This window comes from Pteropus vampyrus, unplaced genomic scaffold (assembly GCF_000151845.1).
Source record: "Pteropus vampyrus isolate Shadow unplaced genomic scaffold, Pvam_2.0 Scaffold1, whole genome shotgun sequence".
NCBI lineage: Eukaryota > Metazoa > Chordata > Mammalia > Chiroptera > Pteropodidae > Pteropus > Pteropus vampyrus.
This window is the reverse complement of record NW_011888782.1, coordinates 41936835-41952602: the sequence shown is the minus strand read 5'-3', so window position 1 is coordinate 41952602 and position 15768 is coordinate 41936835. Positions and strand designations below refer to the sequence as shown.

The 15768-nt window shown below is 36.7% G+C and overlaps 1 protein-coding gene across 1 annotated transcript in view; it reads right to left on the bottom strand.

Annotated features, from left to right (window-relative positions):
- Positions 1–15754, bottom strand: part of TOMM70 (translocase of outer mitochondrial membrane 70) — a 34424-nt gene extending 18670 nt beyond the window's left edge. The window contains exons 1-3 of the mRNA XM_011354435.2: positions 14994–15754; positions 3602–3775; positions 450–576 (exon numbers count right to left, since the gene is read on the bottom strand). Coding sequence (XP_011352737.1) covers positions 450–576; positions 3602–3775; positions 14994–15320 — 628 coding nt within the window. The 5' untranslated portion in view covers positions 15321–15754. The remainder of the gene's footprint in view (positions 1–449; positions 577–3601; positions 3776–14993) is intronic.
- Positions 15755–15768: the final 14 nt, after the last annotated feature.

The window sequence follows — 15768 nt, the reverse complement described above, 5'->3', positions numbered from 1 at the left end:
ACATAATTTCTAATTGGGTATAAAATAATGTTTGAAAATACCACAGCCAAAACCCAAATGTTTTCTTTAATGATTCATCTCAAAATTATTTCATATTTATATGGGTTATTAATTGATAAGTAGAATCTTAAAAATACTGTCACTCAGTGAAACCTCTTTTCTGATTTTCTTAGTCATGGAATTACAATGGTGCTCATTAACTGTTAAGTTTCAAATGTGTGTCATGTAAAGTCCAAATCTTATTACTCATTTAATTACATATTTAGGAACAGAGATGATACTCAAATATCAGCAATGTCAATTTAAACCAGAAAACAAAGTTTCTATTGGGGAAGAGCTAAACTTTTGAATACAAATAATTTTGCTGCTCACAGGCAGAGTTTCACATACATTTACCAATGACTACAAATCCTTTAGTAATTTTCATATGGAAACAAAAATACCCTCACCTTCTAAACATTCCTTCTTATTGTCTAGCTTCTCGTGGGCTTTTGCACGTCTAAAGAGAGCTTTCACATATTTGGGATTAAGTTCAACAGCCTTTGTACAATCTTGTGCCACCTCTTTCCATTTTTGCTGCAATTGAAAGTATTAAAAAAAAGTCACACTAAAGGAAGCACTGTTCAGCAGAAATCAGTTTTCCAAATTTAACAGGCTGAGTATTAAGAGTCCCACAATAGGAAAAAATATTCCCAATACATACAAAGAGTTAATATCCACAATACATTACAACAGTTCATACAAATATCTGCAATAAAGATTTTAAAGAACAGGCAAAGGACATACTTAGGCCATCTTTCTACCATCAAATCTATAAACCTAACTGCATCTATGTACTCATATCATCTCTTTCCTTCCTGGTAGAATTGAGGAACTTTAGGGAAATGCATATCAAAACCACAATGAGATACCATCTCACACTTGTTAGAATAACTATAATCAACAGGACAAGTAATAACAAATGTTGGAGAGGATACAGAGAAAAAGGAACCCTCATACACTGCTGCTGGGACTGCAAATTGGTACAGCCACTATGGAAAACAGTATGGAGGTTCCTCAAAAAACTAAGAATTGATCTAGTACATGATCCAGCAATCCTTCTACTGGGTATTTACCCAAAGACTTGAAAACCCATATCCAAATAGATATTTGTACACTGATATTCATAGCAGCATTAGTCACGGTGGCCAAACATGGAAGCAACCAAACTGTCCTACAATAGATGATTGGCTAAAGAAGCTGTGGTACATATATACAATGGAATATTACTCAGCCATAAGAAGAGATGAAATACTGCCATTTGCGACAACATGGATGGACCTTGAAATAATCACACTAAGCGAAACAAGCCAGATAGAAAAAGTTGAAAATCACATGATATCATTTATATGTGGGTTATAAACCTAAAAGCAACAATGAATAAGAAAAATAAACGGACTCATGGACATGGACTATAGACTAGTGGTTACCAGAGGGTGGTGCGGGGAGGTAGATGGGATAAAGGGAGTCAAATGTGTGGTGACAGAAAGAAATCTAACTATGGGAGGTGAACACACAGTGTAAATATATATATGCCTTATTATTAAAGTTTACAGCTGAAACTTATTAGATTTCATTAACCAATGTCACCATTAAAAATAAAACAAACAGAATTGAGGAACTGCCCCTCTTCATCAAGGGCCAACCCTCTACTTGTGATATGGATCCACACTCTTCTCCACTTCGAGGACTTCGATTTGTTAGACATCTCACCTCTCCATCTGCTTCTCTATTAACTCATTCCCATGAGCATAAAAATTGCCTTGATTTTCCATCTTTTAAAAACATTCCTTTTATTCCATAATTCCCTGCAGTTATCCATTTCTCAGCTCCTCTTTATTGGCCAAACCTTCAAAAAGTTGCCACTCCACTTGATTTCCATCCACCTCACTTCACTGGCTGCTCCTTCTCAAGTTCCTTTACTGAATTCTCCCCCTCTACCTGATCTCTACCTGCTGGAATCCTCTCTCCCTAGGTGATAACATCTATTGTTCTGGCATTATATAACATCTAAAATTAGATGATTTCCAAATTTATCTCTTTAGTCCAAACCACTTTCCTAAAGTGTTTTTTTTCAGAGACATTTCCCAAGTCAACTGTCTACTTAGCTGTCTCACTCCTTTCCCCACCCCACTATTATTAAAATTCCTCCTTCTCTTCACTTTTCACATTCGGTGCTGTTGGTCTTTAGCTTTCCTTCATGTCTTCCCTAGGCTACTGCGACAACATCCTTACTTAATCTCCCTGCCTTCACTCTTGCCTCCTTCCAATATAGTCTTAACAGAACAGTGAGAGCAATTTTAGATGGTGTTCTTGCCCTACTTAAAACTCTTCAATATCTCCCATTACACTCAGAATCAAATCCATATTTCTAACCATTACAAAGCTTTGCTTGATTTGATCTCTGCTACCTCTCCAATTTCATCTCTTTATACTTTAGGACCCTTTAAACTTCATTAATCACATTAAACTCTTTCCTACCTTAGAGCAATTACACATATTGTTTCCTCTACTTATAACATTCTCTTCCCCACTGTTTTATGCACCAACCCTATCTTCAGTCATTCCTCTATTATAGAATCATTTATTTCTTCAAAGCAGTTATCAAAATGTCATTCAGTAGTTCATTGTTTAGCTACCTTTAAGTTCTGTGTATCATTGTTTGCTTCTAGAAACCCAGCTCCTAGTATAGTAACCTTCCAAGATGAGAGAGTCAATAAAATTTGGTTGAAAATAAATGCAGAGAATACAAATGCCCAATAAACATAGAAAGGAATGGTCAACTTCAGCACCATCTCAATAAGTACAAATTAAAATAATTACATAGTATTTTTTTCACCTAAAAGAGTGGCCAATATTATTAAGACTGATAATCACCGTCAGTGAGAATATGAACAAAAAAGTATGCTCATTGCTATGTTATTGTTGGAAGTAGGTACTGGTGCTATCTTTATATTTGGATTTCTAGAATTCTCCCAAAAGTATGCAAAAAAAAAAAAAAAAAAACCCTAAAATATTTACTGCAACACTGAATGCAATAGGGACAATAGGAAGCAATCTAAATATTCATTAATAGGGAGATGTTTTCCCTATAGAACCATAAAACAGCTACTACATACAGCCTTTAAAAAGTGAAACAGATCTGCGTCTGCTATAAAAAGCTGTACAAGATATAGTAGCAACTAAAAAATATGCTGAAAACGGTATGTATAACAGGAACTCATCTTTGGTCTTTTCTCTATTTGCTACTATTACATATATACAGACAAAAAGTTGAAGAAAGAGCCTCAAACTGTTGAGGAGAGTCACCAGAAACTTTTAACTTTCTGTATTATCTATGAAATCTGATACACACACATAAAAAAAAAAAACCTGTAGATTATATTTGTACCAAACAAAACTTATATTTGTTCTTAAGTTATGAAATTAAAGAAAATAAAAACAAAACAAAAATCCTGTCATTTCCAGACAACTTCAAACAATTTATTAGATTCAAGTGGCTTTAAACATTATGTAAATAAAGAGAAACAAAAAAACAGAAAAAACAACCTAGGATACCTACCAATTGTTCAAAGGCAGCAGCTCTGTTTTGATAAAATGTGGAAAGGTCAACGTTCTTCTCTGTAGGGCATAAACTGATAGCCTCAGTATAGCACTGAATAGCTTGTTCATATTTTCCTGCTTTAAAATATTTGTTGCCTTTGTTCTTGGCTGCTTGGGCTCTATCAAGAGAGTTCTGAAATGAGAGGAAACAATTGTTAAATACTTATCAATACTCAGGAATAGATTCAGATCGCAGGGATTAAATAAACAGAGAAGAAAAAGGGGAGTGTAGAATGTCTATTTACAATTCAAGTCTCTTCATATACATATCTTCATGGGATAGTCTCAGTAGTGGAATTGCTAAGCCAGAAGGTTTATATATTTTTAATTTCAAAAATACTCAGACTTTTCTAGAAAAAGGCTGTAGTGCTTTAATGTACAACTTTCTTGCTATTCCTGCCAGCAACAGGTGTGATAGCTATGTTAATTTTTGCCAGTCTAATGGGTATAAAACAGTGGTTCTCAATCAGGAGTGATTTTACCCTCTAGGACCACAAACCAGTACCAGTCCATGGCCTATCAAGAACTGGGCCACACGGAGCAGAAGAGCGGCGGACGAGCAAAGCTTCATCTGTATTTGTAGCCTCTCCCCAGTGCTAGCGTCACCACCTCAGTTCCACCTCAGATCATCAGGCATTAGATTCTCATAGGAGCACCGGACCCTGTGCTAGAGCACATTTGACAGTATCTGGAGACATTCTGATTGTCACAGCTGGGGGTGGTAAGAGGACCTACTTGTAGTGCATCGACACCAGGGATGCTGCTAATTTTCACCAATGCACAGGACAGCCCCTCACAATGAAGAATTATCAGATTCAAAATGTCAATAGTGCCAAAGCTGAAATACTCTGGTATGAAGTAATATTCCAATATTATTTTCCTCTCTATTAATGAATGTGAAAATCTTTTCATGTTTATTAGCATCTGGCTTTCTTATTCCAAAAACCACTTATTCATGTGTGTTGCTATTTTTCTATTAGACTGTTTGTCAACAGTGTAGAATAAACACTAGAAACACATTGCCATCTTCATTAATTTTTATCACAAATCTATTGTTTGCTCAGCAATAATTTTTTTACACTTCTATCTCTGTCTCAGAGTCTGCTTCTGAAGGACCCAACTTATATACTTCATGCGTACAGTATGGAAGTGTTGGCAGTTAATACCCACTGAAGACAGCTGCGAATATGTCAATCAACACATGGAAAACATCTCTGTAGACGAATCCAGTTGTCCAGATTCCCACTACTAGGTCCAAGAGCTTTGTGGCATCTGTTTACCCAAAACTTTGTCAACACTGTCCAATTTAACAAATGTGATTATAAAAGAATCCATTTGTCTTCAACAGATAAACTCTGACAAAGCCAAAGCATAAGTAGGTGCACCCACAAATAACTTACAGGGGCTGTGAAAGCTAAGTTGCTTAGGGTCCCAGGGCATCTCTGTCACAAAAAAGATAACCACCCTTTTTTCTATCTGCTTTTTTCTCCCTTACTCTTGCTTTATTTTTCTTTGCTGCCTTTTTCCTCCATTTATCTTTTGTTTCCCTTTTCCTTTAGTCTGACTACATCTATAGTTATTTTTTAAAAACTATAAAATGCACAGGAGGATTAGTAGGAAACTAAGTTCAGAATATTAAACAGCTAGATTAAGCAAACCACTATCAACAAGGAATATTCATACTTTAAAACTAGGATGTGAGAGGATGAAAGAAACCAAATAATTAATATGAAAATAAAATCTTCCATTTGTCAATAGCTTTAATCAACTTCCATAAACTTTGACAGTAAAATTCCTTGGCACAAAACATCTATAATAGAAGACAACTAGAAATCTCTTATGTAACTGTTGACTATGGGGGACAATTATCAAGGTAATTGCTGGAAAACTGCATTTGAAGCAAGCTCCGAAGTCCTCCACTCCACTGAGAAAAGCGGAAGTCATACTGGAGTACAGCTATGTTTATTAGAAAGAATAAAGATCCCCTATATCCAGAGACAAGTGACAGGAATACCTTGCCTGTCTTTCAAAAGACTACTGTCAAGAATTGTTAACATAAAGGAAAATTAATACCATAAAAGAGGCACTGAACTCAAGTAGAATATTAATATTTAAGAAAGCAGAATAAACCAAACAAAATTTAATACCAGAGGAATGGGAAGTTATCACAGTCATTAAAAGGGCAGGGGGAGTGCTTTTAAAGAGCAACAATATACATCTTGAAATTTAAAAAAAGATTACAACAATTAACCAAATGGATGGGTTGTATATTGGGATGGGCATCATTGAAAAGAAATTAACAAGTAGAAATGGGAGCCAAGGAAGTCTACTAGAATGCAATGAAAACAAAGGATAGGGAGGTAAGAAGTTTGGAGGAAAAGTTAAATGACATGGAGTATAAATCCAGAAGTTCCAATATTTATTTATCTGAAGTTTAGGAGTATCTAGACATAGAAAGGAGTTTCTAAGGAAATATTAGAAAAATTCCTGGAGTTGGAAAAAAATGACACACATTTTTGACATATCACAATGAAATGTCACAACAAAAAGTCCTGAGTTTTTTTTTAGGTAGAAAAGATTACCTACAAAGGATAAAGAATCAAACTTGTGCAGACTGTCGCCAATATTAGGTACTAAAAAATAATGGGGTAACAACTTCAAAGTTCTGAAGAAAGATTATCTTGAACTTAAAATCTTATACCGAAATGGAGATCTACAACTTTCTTATCAGTAAAAATAAACCCTAGAATGGGACAGATGAGCAATACAACACAAAGCAGGAAGAGGAGGATAAAGGAAGACACAAAAAAGCAGGGTACTAACCGCAGGAATCGTTAAACAAGTCACTAACAACAAATGTAAATAGGTTAAATCACCATATTAAAAAAATTTCAAACTATTTAAAATAAAAAATAACTATGCTGCTTATAAGACATGACCTAAAATGGAATGACAGGTCAAAAAGAATGTAAAGAAATTACAGAAGGCAAATATTAACTAAAAGAAGGCAGTCTTAGGTAAAATATTCAAAAGCCTTAGATGGAACGCAGGACAGTTTTATTGATAAAAGGCACAATCTGCCAAGAACACACAAACACATCATAATCATGAACCCTATGGTGACTAATAAAACTTCAAAATAATGAAACTCCCTTACTTTTGACATTAAATATAAAGGAAAGAAAAACATTTCAATTTCTTGCAAAAAGTTTAGAGTGTTTCTATGTCATTGAGAACAGCTACTTCACATTCTAAACTAGAGGGCTGTTTATACAGAAAATAATGTGGCATATGAAATGCATGTGAGAAGTATGTCTGACTACAAACATACTGAAGATTTATTTAGTATTTTTACTAAAGATTTGCAAACTAAATAAAAACATTCTCTGGGCAGAGTAATGACCTTGTTTCATTAGCATAAATAGGTAATGAACTCTTTCCTGTCTACCTGAAGTTTAAGGCTAAATGATATCACAAGGAGAGGCAGTCACAGTGAGGATTGACAAGTTAGAAGAATAGAGAGAAATCTGGATAGGTACACAAGGCTTCCTCTGCTTAGAAATACAGATATTTCTTATTTTTATTCAGCAAAGTCTAAATTACCTAAAAAAGCCAACCAACTGAATCTTTTAATTAGCTATTCCCCCCCCCCCACCGCCGCCCATTTATCCAAGTTTTATAATGGCTTCCTTTTAAAAATTATTATAAATTTTTCATCCTCTCAGGCCAAAACCAGAGTCTGCTTAATTTTCTTTCCTTACTGTAGTGTAGAAAAAACAATACTCTGAACGACAATACATAGAAAATGATCAAATTACATAGGCAAACCACCAAATTGCAAATTTTCTTCTATTGCTCCAACACTGTCACTCGAGAAAGAAACCAAACTACATTTGTGTAGTGCTCAATCTTGGTTAACATCTTTATCACTTTCTACTCACCACCACCCTCATTCTTTTCTGCCCAACTGCTTCCTTTCATTAATAAAAATGCAGAGAAAGAATGACATTACAACAAGGACAGTACAAAAAAGCTCATTATTTTGGCTCACTGATAGAATTTAGAACAAAAAATTGGTTAGCACAATGCCAGATTATCAACTGACACCAGCCTTTGCTATGTCAGGGTCTAGATCCTACTTTCATAAGCTCTGAGGCCAATACCAGGCAGAAATTATAAATGCACTGGAGGAAAAAGTTTAAAGCTACTAAGGAGATTTAAAAGACTAATTTATTTTGTTGGAAATCACTTCTGGTTTTGGTAGTCTTTTTAAGGTACTGAACATTCTATCATATTTTACCCTAAATTTCTGTGAAAATGCATCTTCCCCTTGCATTTCTTACAACAAATTAGTTTCTAATTGATCTATAAGATCTTTTAAGCAAGTAAACTGGATCATGACATTCCCTGCTCAAAACCCTCTAGTTACTCCCACTGCTTACACACAAGACTCCAAACTCCCATTACTCCTCTCTTGCTGCTCTGGCCTCCTACATGTAACTTTGGTGGGTTCAAAAAATACTAATCTCTTTCTAAAAGATTAGGTACTATGTACTGTACTCAATTTCCACGAGCAATACATGGTCATAAATTTAAACTTAGCAAATACCAGTAAGAATACAGCTGAACTATAAAAAAGAAAAGAGCTTTATTTCTACCTAGTTTATCAAGGTATTACTTAAACTAATAGAAAACTCTGCCTTTTCCATCCAAGATCTGAGTTTCATCTCTTCACAGTGAATATCTGTCCAGCAGAGTCAACTCCATGACCCTGTGATTCTGCTAAATGAATTCAACAAATATTTGGAGTCAAATCTTATAAGGAAGCCTGAAGTTAATGCATGAGGCAAAAATTAACTGTCAAAAATCACTTTAAAAAATTCTTTGAGATTCAAGGTGCTATTATCCCCATTTTGCATTTAAAGAAACTGATACGCAGAGAGATTGAGAAATTTGCCCAAAGCAGGATTCAAACTCAAGCAATCAGACTCCGGATTGCCTAAACTTTACTCCTCTACTGCATAAACTGTCATGCATGTTTTATGAATATGAATCTTCATCATTAGAATCACATCCAGATTCACATTCTGGATGTGAAAAAAAGGAAACACTCAGGTATTGTATCTTGCTCACTACTGACGCCAGGGTGAAGGGTTATGAAGTGAAAGACAAAGGGAATCATCAGCACAGTTAGATCTTTTTTTTTCTTTTTGCCAACCAAGCATAACTGAATTCATTTTAGTTAAAAGCACACTTGATGTGACCCCACTGTACAACCAACAGGATAGTCTTTATGCTGGAGGAACACAAGAGGCTAGTGCAGGAAACAAGTATAAACTGGCAGCCTCCCAAAAGAACTAATACTGATCAAAATATTGATCAAAAAATTTAAATCATTTCAATTAAATAAATTAATTTAAAAAAATACTGAAACCCCAGTTAAGAAAATGTACATTAGGTAATTAGTAAATTTTATAGCTAATAACCAGAAAATTATTAGTCCAAAGAGTAGCAACTACACACACACATATCCAAAACTTGGGTAAAACACAAGACTTAAAAACAAATAACTCAGGGTAATAAATCTAAAAGGAAACAATGAGAAACATAGTAAATATGTATGTAACTTCTCTCTTCAATAAACACTGTGAGCTGAAACTTGTTAAAACAAGAAGCAAACCTAGGAGCCTGCCCCCAACCTCTGCAGAGAGGGATCTACTCTGGAAAACAAGTAACATTTCAAGACCAAAACTACAGATATTAAGGTATGAGCCTGATACATTTAGTAGAACACAAACTAAGGAAACAATCAAGGTTTGACAGTCAATGAAGGTTACTTAAAGAATCTGCTCTGGAACAAAAATGACTAACAAAGGACAGTTAGGAAAATACTCCAAGAAGAAAAACAAGGTTATTTAAGCACACACAGAGAAGAAATTGAGACCAGAAAGGGACCCTTAGAACAAGCCCTACAATGCTAATGTGACTACAATACAGAAAGTTTTCACTGATACACATTTGGCAGTACGGAATCACTGTAAATTCTTAGCAAATATTTGTAAATTATCTTGATGATCACATGTAGTCACTGAAAGAAAAACAAGTTAGAATTAGGTTCATTAATCCTTGCGTGAGAAAAATAAAATGGGTATTCAGTTAAATTATACATGAGGTGGTTCGATAATGCGTCCATTAAATGGTCTTATTCTCTTAATTTACCAAATTCCAAAAGCATATTTGTTATATTTAAATCCTAGCTTTACAAAAGTAGCATTTAACTCTGGAACACTTACTGCATAAGAAACAAACTTTCAATATGTTATCGATCAGTTGTTACTTTTATATGAATCAAACCTAGCATAATAAGAAAATACCTAATAAAGTCCTTTCCTATATTATATCTAGAAATTTAAAAAATCTACAATCAACCTTGAAGAGGAATTTTCATTCAAAAGGCTAATCAGCTCTCTGTTCTGCTTCTGTAAATATGCTTGATACATGGGCTGTACCCAAAACTGACTAAAGACTCACCTTCCATTTGCTTGTTCTAAGCAAAATATGTTTGTAACCCCAGCAACTCCCGTGCTTTGTAGCACTTTGTAACTACCTGCAACCATAGTGACTACCGCCATTTTGTAGTGGCCTGAGTTCAAATTACCCAATCAGGTCTATATAAGGAGTGTTGCAACTGAGCTCTGGGCCCAGATCTTCAAAGCACTAGCTCCTCTGGGTCCGCCAGTGTAGTAAACCTGAGTTCTCCAACTCTCCAAATGCTGCTTGGTTTCTCGCCGGTCTGATTCTGGATCTTTTCCGCAAGAACCCCACCTACTAAATCATGAGTACTCTTTACCTAAGAAAAACCTACTTGAAAGAGAGCTGCTTTTGCAGCACTGTGGTTGTAGTAGTTCATATAAACTCAAGTGACTTATAAAAAGAATGCCTAAATGAGGTTTAAGACTGTTATACCAATTTCTAGAATCAATTGGTAGAATAAAAAGCTGGAAATTTTGAAAAACTATTCAACCTGTGGAATATACATGTATATACACATATATATTTACAGATATCAATGAAGCTTCATTGGTTCACTCAACACCTGCCATGTGCCAGGCATTTTATAAGGTTCAGAGAACACAATGGTGGGAAAGAGCCATCACAACCTTCACAGGTTCAAGAGTATAGTAGGAAAGACATGGATAAGCAACTCTAGTACTCATGTGAAAGTGCTATGTAAAGAAAAAGTTCTGTAGTGGTGTGCTTAGAGAAAGTTTTCAGAAAAGGTAAAATGGCCTACATGTTGTGACTCAAAGGCAGTGTTCACAGAACATCCAAGACGAGAAACAAGGAAGTGGCAAGAGAAGTTGAAAGGGTAAGCAGGATCAAGATCATGGAAGGTCTTCAGTCATGACTTTCAATTATGTCTCGTGGGTAAGAACAGACCACTACTTGTCTTAAGCACGGGACTCTCAGGATTTGTGAGACTCTCAGAAAGCGGTGTCTCAGAAGCCACAGGAAAAGTTATGAAATTAAGAGAAAACAATGTGAAATATTGCAAGAATCGTTAAAGTCTGAAAGATGTTCACTGAACTTAATTATATAAGCATATCATTGGTGATCTTGATTTAAAAAAATAACTGGAAACAGATCATTTGGGAGGAGAGAATTATTTCATTTAGAAGATGATCCATAATAGCAGGTTACTCAAGTCTCTGATCCCATTATCAAAATGTTCAGGTACATTTCTTCCTTCTCATTCAAGAGGTCTGGGATAACCTGTGTAACATTAAAAAAACTGAACACCAGAATAACTATTTTTTATCATCAGATTAAAAAACCAATTGGATAAAATGCTACTATTGTCAATAATGCTTTTAAACAGATGCATTTTTTTTTTTTTTAAGTCATGGGTTGTTTGAAAAAAGAAAACCTAAGACATCTGTGCATCCTGAATACCAGGTTTGGTTTATGTGGGGGTGTGGTGGTTTCTTGCGATAACTTAGGCCCAGATATTGAGAAGTCATATGGATAAGATGATCTTTAAAGAACTTTCTTTGAGAATCTATAATTCTTTAAATCTTTTTTGAAAAAAATACTGAATCAATGGCACATCACAGTAGATTTTATAATGGCCCCAAATGGAATATGAGTTAATACTTCAAGTACAGCAGTACTCCCTTTATCTGTGGTTTCACTTTCCAGCTTTGGTTACCTATGGTCGGAAAATTTTCCCAGTCGACATCATCTGCTTCTGACTATGAGCCAGGATCACCCAAAGCAGATCATCCTTCTGGTGTGTTGTCAGAAGGTCAATAGTAGCTTAACACTGTCATAATGCTTACGTCATTCACCTCATTTCATCTTACCACACAATAAGGTATTTTGAGAGATTCTCGCCACATTCATATAATTTTTATTACATTATAAATTGTTCTATTTTATTACTTATTGTTTATCTCTTACTGTGCCTAATTTATAAATTAAACTTTATCATAGGTATGTATAAGAACAACAACAAAAACAGGACAGAGGGCCCCCAATTTAACAGCAGTTCGAGTTACGATCTTTCATCTTTACGACAGTGTAAAAACAATACACATTGAGTAGAAACTGTACTTCAAATTCTGAATTTTGCTCTTTCCTTGGGCTAGTGATATGTGGTATGATACTCTCTTGTGATACCGGGAAGCGGCAATGAGCCACAGTTCCCAGTCAGCCATGCATTCATGAGGGTAAACAACCAATACTCCATAGGGCACCATTAAAGGCATTTTTGACTTACAATATTTTCAACTTACGATGGGTTTATTGAGAAGTAAACCCATCATAAGTCAAGGAACATCTGTAAATATGGGATTTGGTACTATCTGTGGTTTCAGGCATCCACTGGAGGTCTTGGAACGTGTCCCCTGTGGATAATGGCAGACTACAATCTCAGATGCTATCGATTGTGATTAGATGCCTTTCTTTAGTGAAATCCTAAAATCTACATTAATTAAACAAAAATGTAAATTTCTGCTTTTTCATAACAAGTGTTTGCTATCCCCCCAAAAAGATAATTGGATATAGTATACATTCCACATGAAAATCTCAAACCCAATAGAGAAATCCAGTAATTTTATTAGTTAATTTTACATAAAGGCAAACATAAGCCAAAAGACCAAAAAAACACTGATTTTCCACATTATTCACTGATACTGAACCCTGAACTGACAATTTGTCCATTCCTTCATTCCCTTAAAATTTACAGCTGTTCAGGTGGAGAAAGAACAGTTCAAGGCATCAGGATTCTGCCAGCTTTTCCATTAGTCGAAACAAATGTTTCCTTAATTACAAAATCCACCGACGTTGCCAATTTAAAGTTGCTATTTAAATATAAAGCAATTTTTCCAACCACAGATAATAAATTACAATTAGTGGTCAGTGTATTCATATAATCTAATAGTAACTCTAAGGACCAGACTATAAAAAAGAGAAATCTTTCAATATTTATTGGTCATAACAGTTAAAACACAAATTTCTATTAAAAGGCAAAAACATTCTTATTGCTGCTTTACTAAAGAATCATCTAGTAACTCAAAGCAAGATTATAGGTACAAGCCGACAAATTCCACAAGATGTACAACAGTATGTGCGAGTGTTTCGCTCAGTTTTATTATGGGTCAAAAACAATAAATCATTTTAAAGCAGTTCAAGTTACACAAAAAAGTTAATCTTAAGGTCTACTTTTTAATGGCAGGTGAAAAAAATTGTCCTGGTAAAACTACAAAACATCATGAAATTTAAAAATCACAGTCTGGATCCAGACAACGTTGAAAAACTGAAAATGGGATTTAAGGAAATCTAAAATCTCAAAGACAGTTTGCTAAATTCTATCAAATGCCAAATGGGTGAGATGGGGTAGTATTTTTGAAATTGCAATGTCAAAACCTAGTTTCAGGTAGAGAAACCATCTTTATTTTTGGTGATTATTATAGAACTGAGAAATGTTATTTATTTTTCATTCATCCACTATTCTGCGATTAAAATTAACAAATGAAATAGGAAATGATGAGAATTTCAGACATTCTAAAATGACGTGACTAATGATGACTAATTCAAAGGATCCCTGTCATTACCATTCATTAGCAGCACTCAGAATCACCATTTAGGGCTGGAAGAAACCTAAGAAATCTACTATTTTAATCGTTATTCTACAGGATGACACTAAGGCCAAAGAGATAAAATGACTTTCCCAAGGTAACTATGCTTGGAGAGCCCAACACAAAGCACACATCTCCTAGTTCCCACAGTCCATGTGTTCTTCCACTATACTGTAATGCACCTTTTCTACAGTAAAAAAAAAAAGGCAATGTTTTACTCTCCTATTAGAAAATCTGGATCTCTCATACCCAGCATGACTGACATGGAGTAAGCACTAAACTACGGTAGCTCATTTCCACATCAAAATTTCCTTTAAGGCTAATTTGACTACTTAGTAAAAACATGTCTTCAACCTTGAATAGTAAAACATGAAAATGACTTTTAATGTATATAATTAGGAGTTATGTGACCAAAGACTTCTCTGACCTCTGATTTACTCTGTAACTACCACTGTATAATCCTAGACGCAGATAAAGCCCTCCATATCACCCCACCCTAGTATTATTAAACGCAACCTGGCCAATTTCCCGGACAGCTGTTTAGATACTAAAAGGATTTAATAGTTCAACAAAAGCACACAAAGCGTTTCACCAGATACTCCGATGCTTCGCCTAACATCAGAGAATCTGTTTCACGTATGTCAGGCTTGGTCATGTAAATTTCCAGGTAAAAAGAAAAAATGAATTTAAGATGCTTCTGCCCAAAATACGTAAGAATTCACCTCTCACAGGTTAAAAAAAAATGCCAATGAGCAACATTTTACTGTTAACCAATAGTAATTGTAGCCCTATCCCCAACCCTAAGACACTTCAAAAGAAGTGGAGTGGCTTGTTATCAAAAGGTTATTACCAATTAAGTTCTAGGCCTTGGAAATCAAAGCAATTCGTATAGCAACGTACCAATCGTTAATGGAATTTGGCTTCCTTTACTAACTAAATACAATCATCACATTCACAAACGTACCCAATACCCACAACGCTAGAGATAAATGCTGTATCACTGAGAAAAATATTTTTCTGAATAGGAAACTGTCAAAGGATGTTGCTAACCTGTGCCCTCAGGCTACTCCATTCCCTATAAAGGTAGCCAGAAACGAGTCGCCCTAAACCCATGTACTGCCTTCTGATCGGAAGCCCCCTGACCGGCACAACCCATCAAGGAAAGGCTGCAACCGCTGGGTTCCACCTCTATGGCCCAGGGCTGCTTCTCACCATTTCCAGGTGAGCACCGGGACCTTCGGGGTGTCCGCTGCCCAGGGCCGGACTGGCCCTACCCTCGGGGGTCTTCCGTTCACTGTTGCGCTTCAGGCCTCCAGCGTCGCCTCCGCCCCCGGCCTCTCGACGCCGTCGCTGCCGGCTCCACAGGTACATGGCACCCGCGCCCAGCAGCAGGGGCGCTCCGACCGCCAGCGCCAGCTGCCATCGCGGAAGGCCCCCGGTGCCCGGGCCCGCAGTCGCACCACCGCCGCCCACCCCACTCCCGGAGCCAGGTGCAGCCGCGGCGACCACCGCCGCCTCTACAGGTTTAGAGGCGGCCATAACGAGCGTCCTCCACCACCGCCTTTCTGCTGGTCGCGGGCGCCACAGTCCCCAGGTAGTGTGCGAAAGAAAACCGAAGGGAAGGAAGGCAGTGAACGAATGAGCACGCTAGGAAGCCAGAGCGTACGACAGGAAAGGGCCAAAGGTTACCGGAAGCCCGGGGCATGCCGGGCCAGACCTGGTTGCCCTTCTTCTCCCTTCGTAACCGTAGAGGAGAAGGGGAGAATAACTTCCGGGTCAAGGGAAACTGGGCGTGAAGTGGGCACCGGTGCGCGTCTTGGGCAGCCCTTTCTCTTTCCTTTCACCCCGCTGCTGTTTGTGAGCCTAACTTCTGGGGCCTTGGCCTCCGGTGGTAGCTGACGTCGTTCGTTCCCTCGGCCTTTAGAAAGGGCAGAGGACCCTCTCGTGTAGCGAAGCCGAGTAACGGCACATATACAGCAGGCTTGAC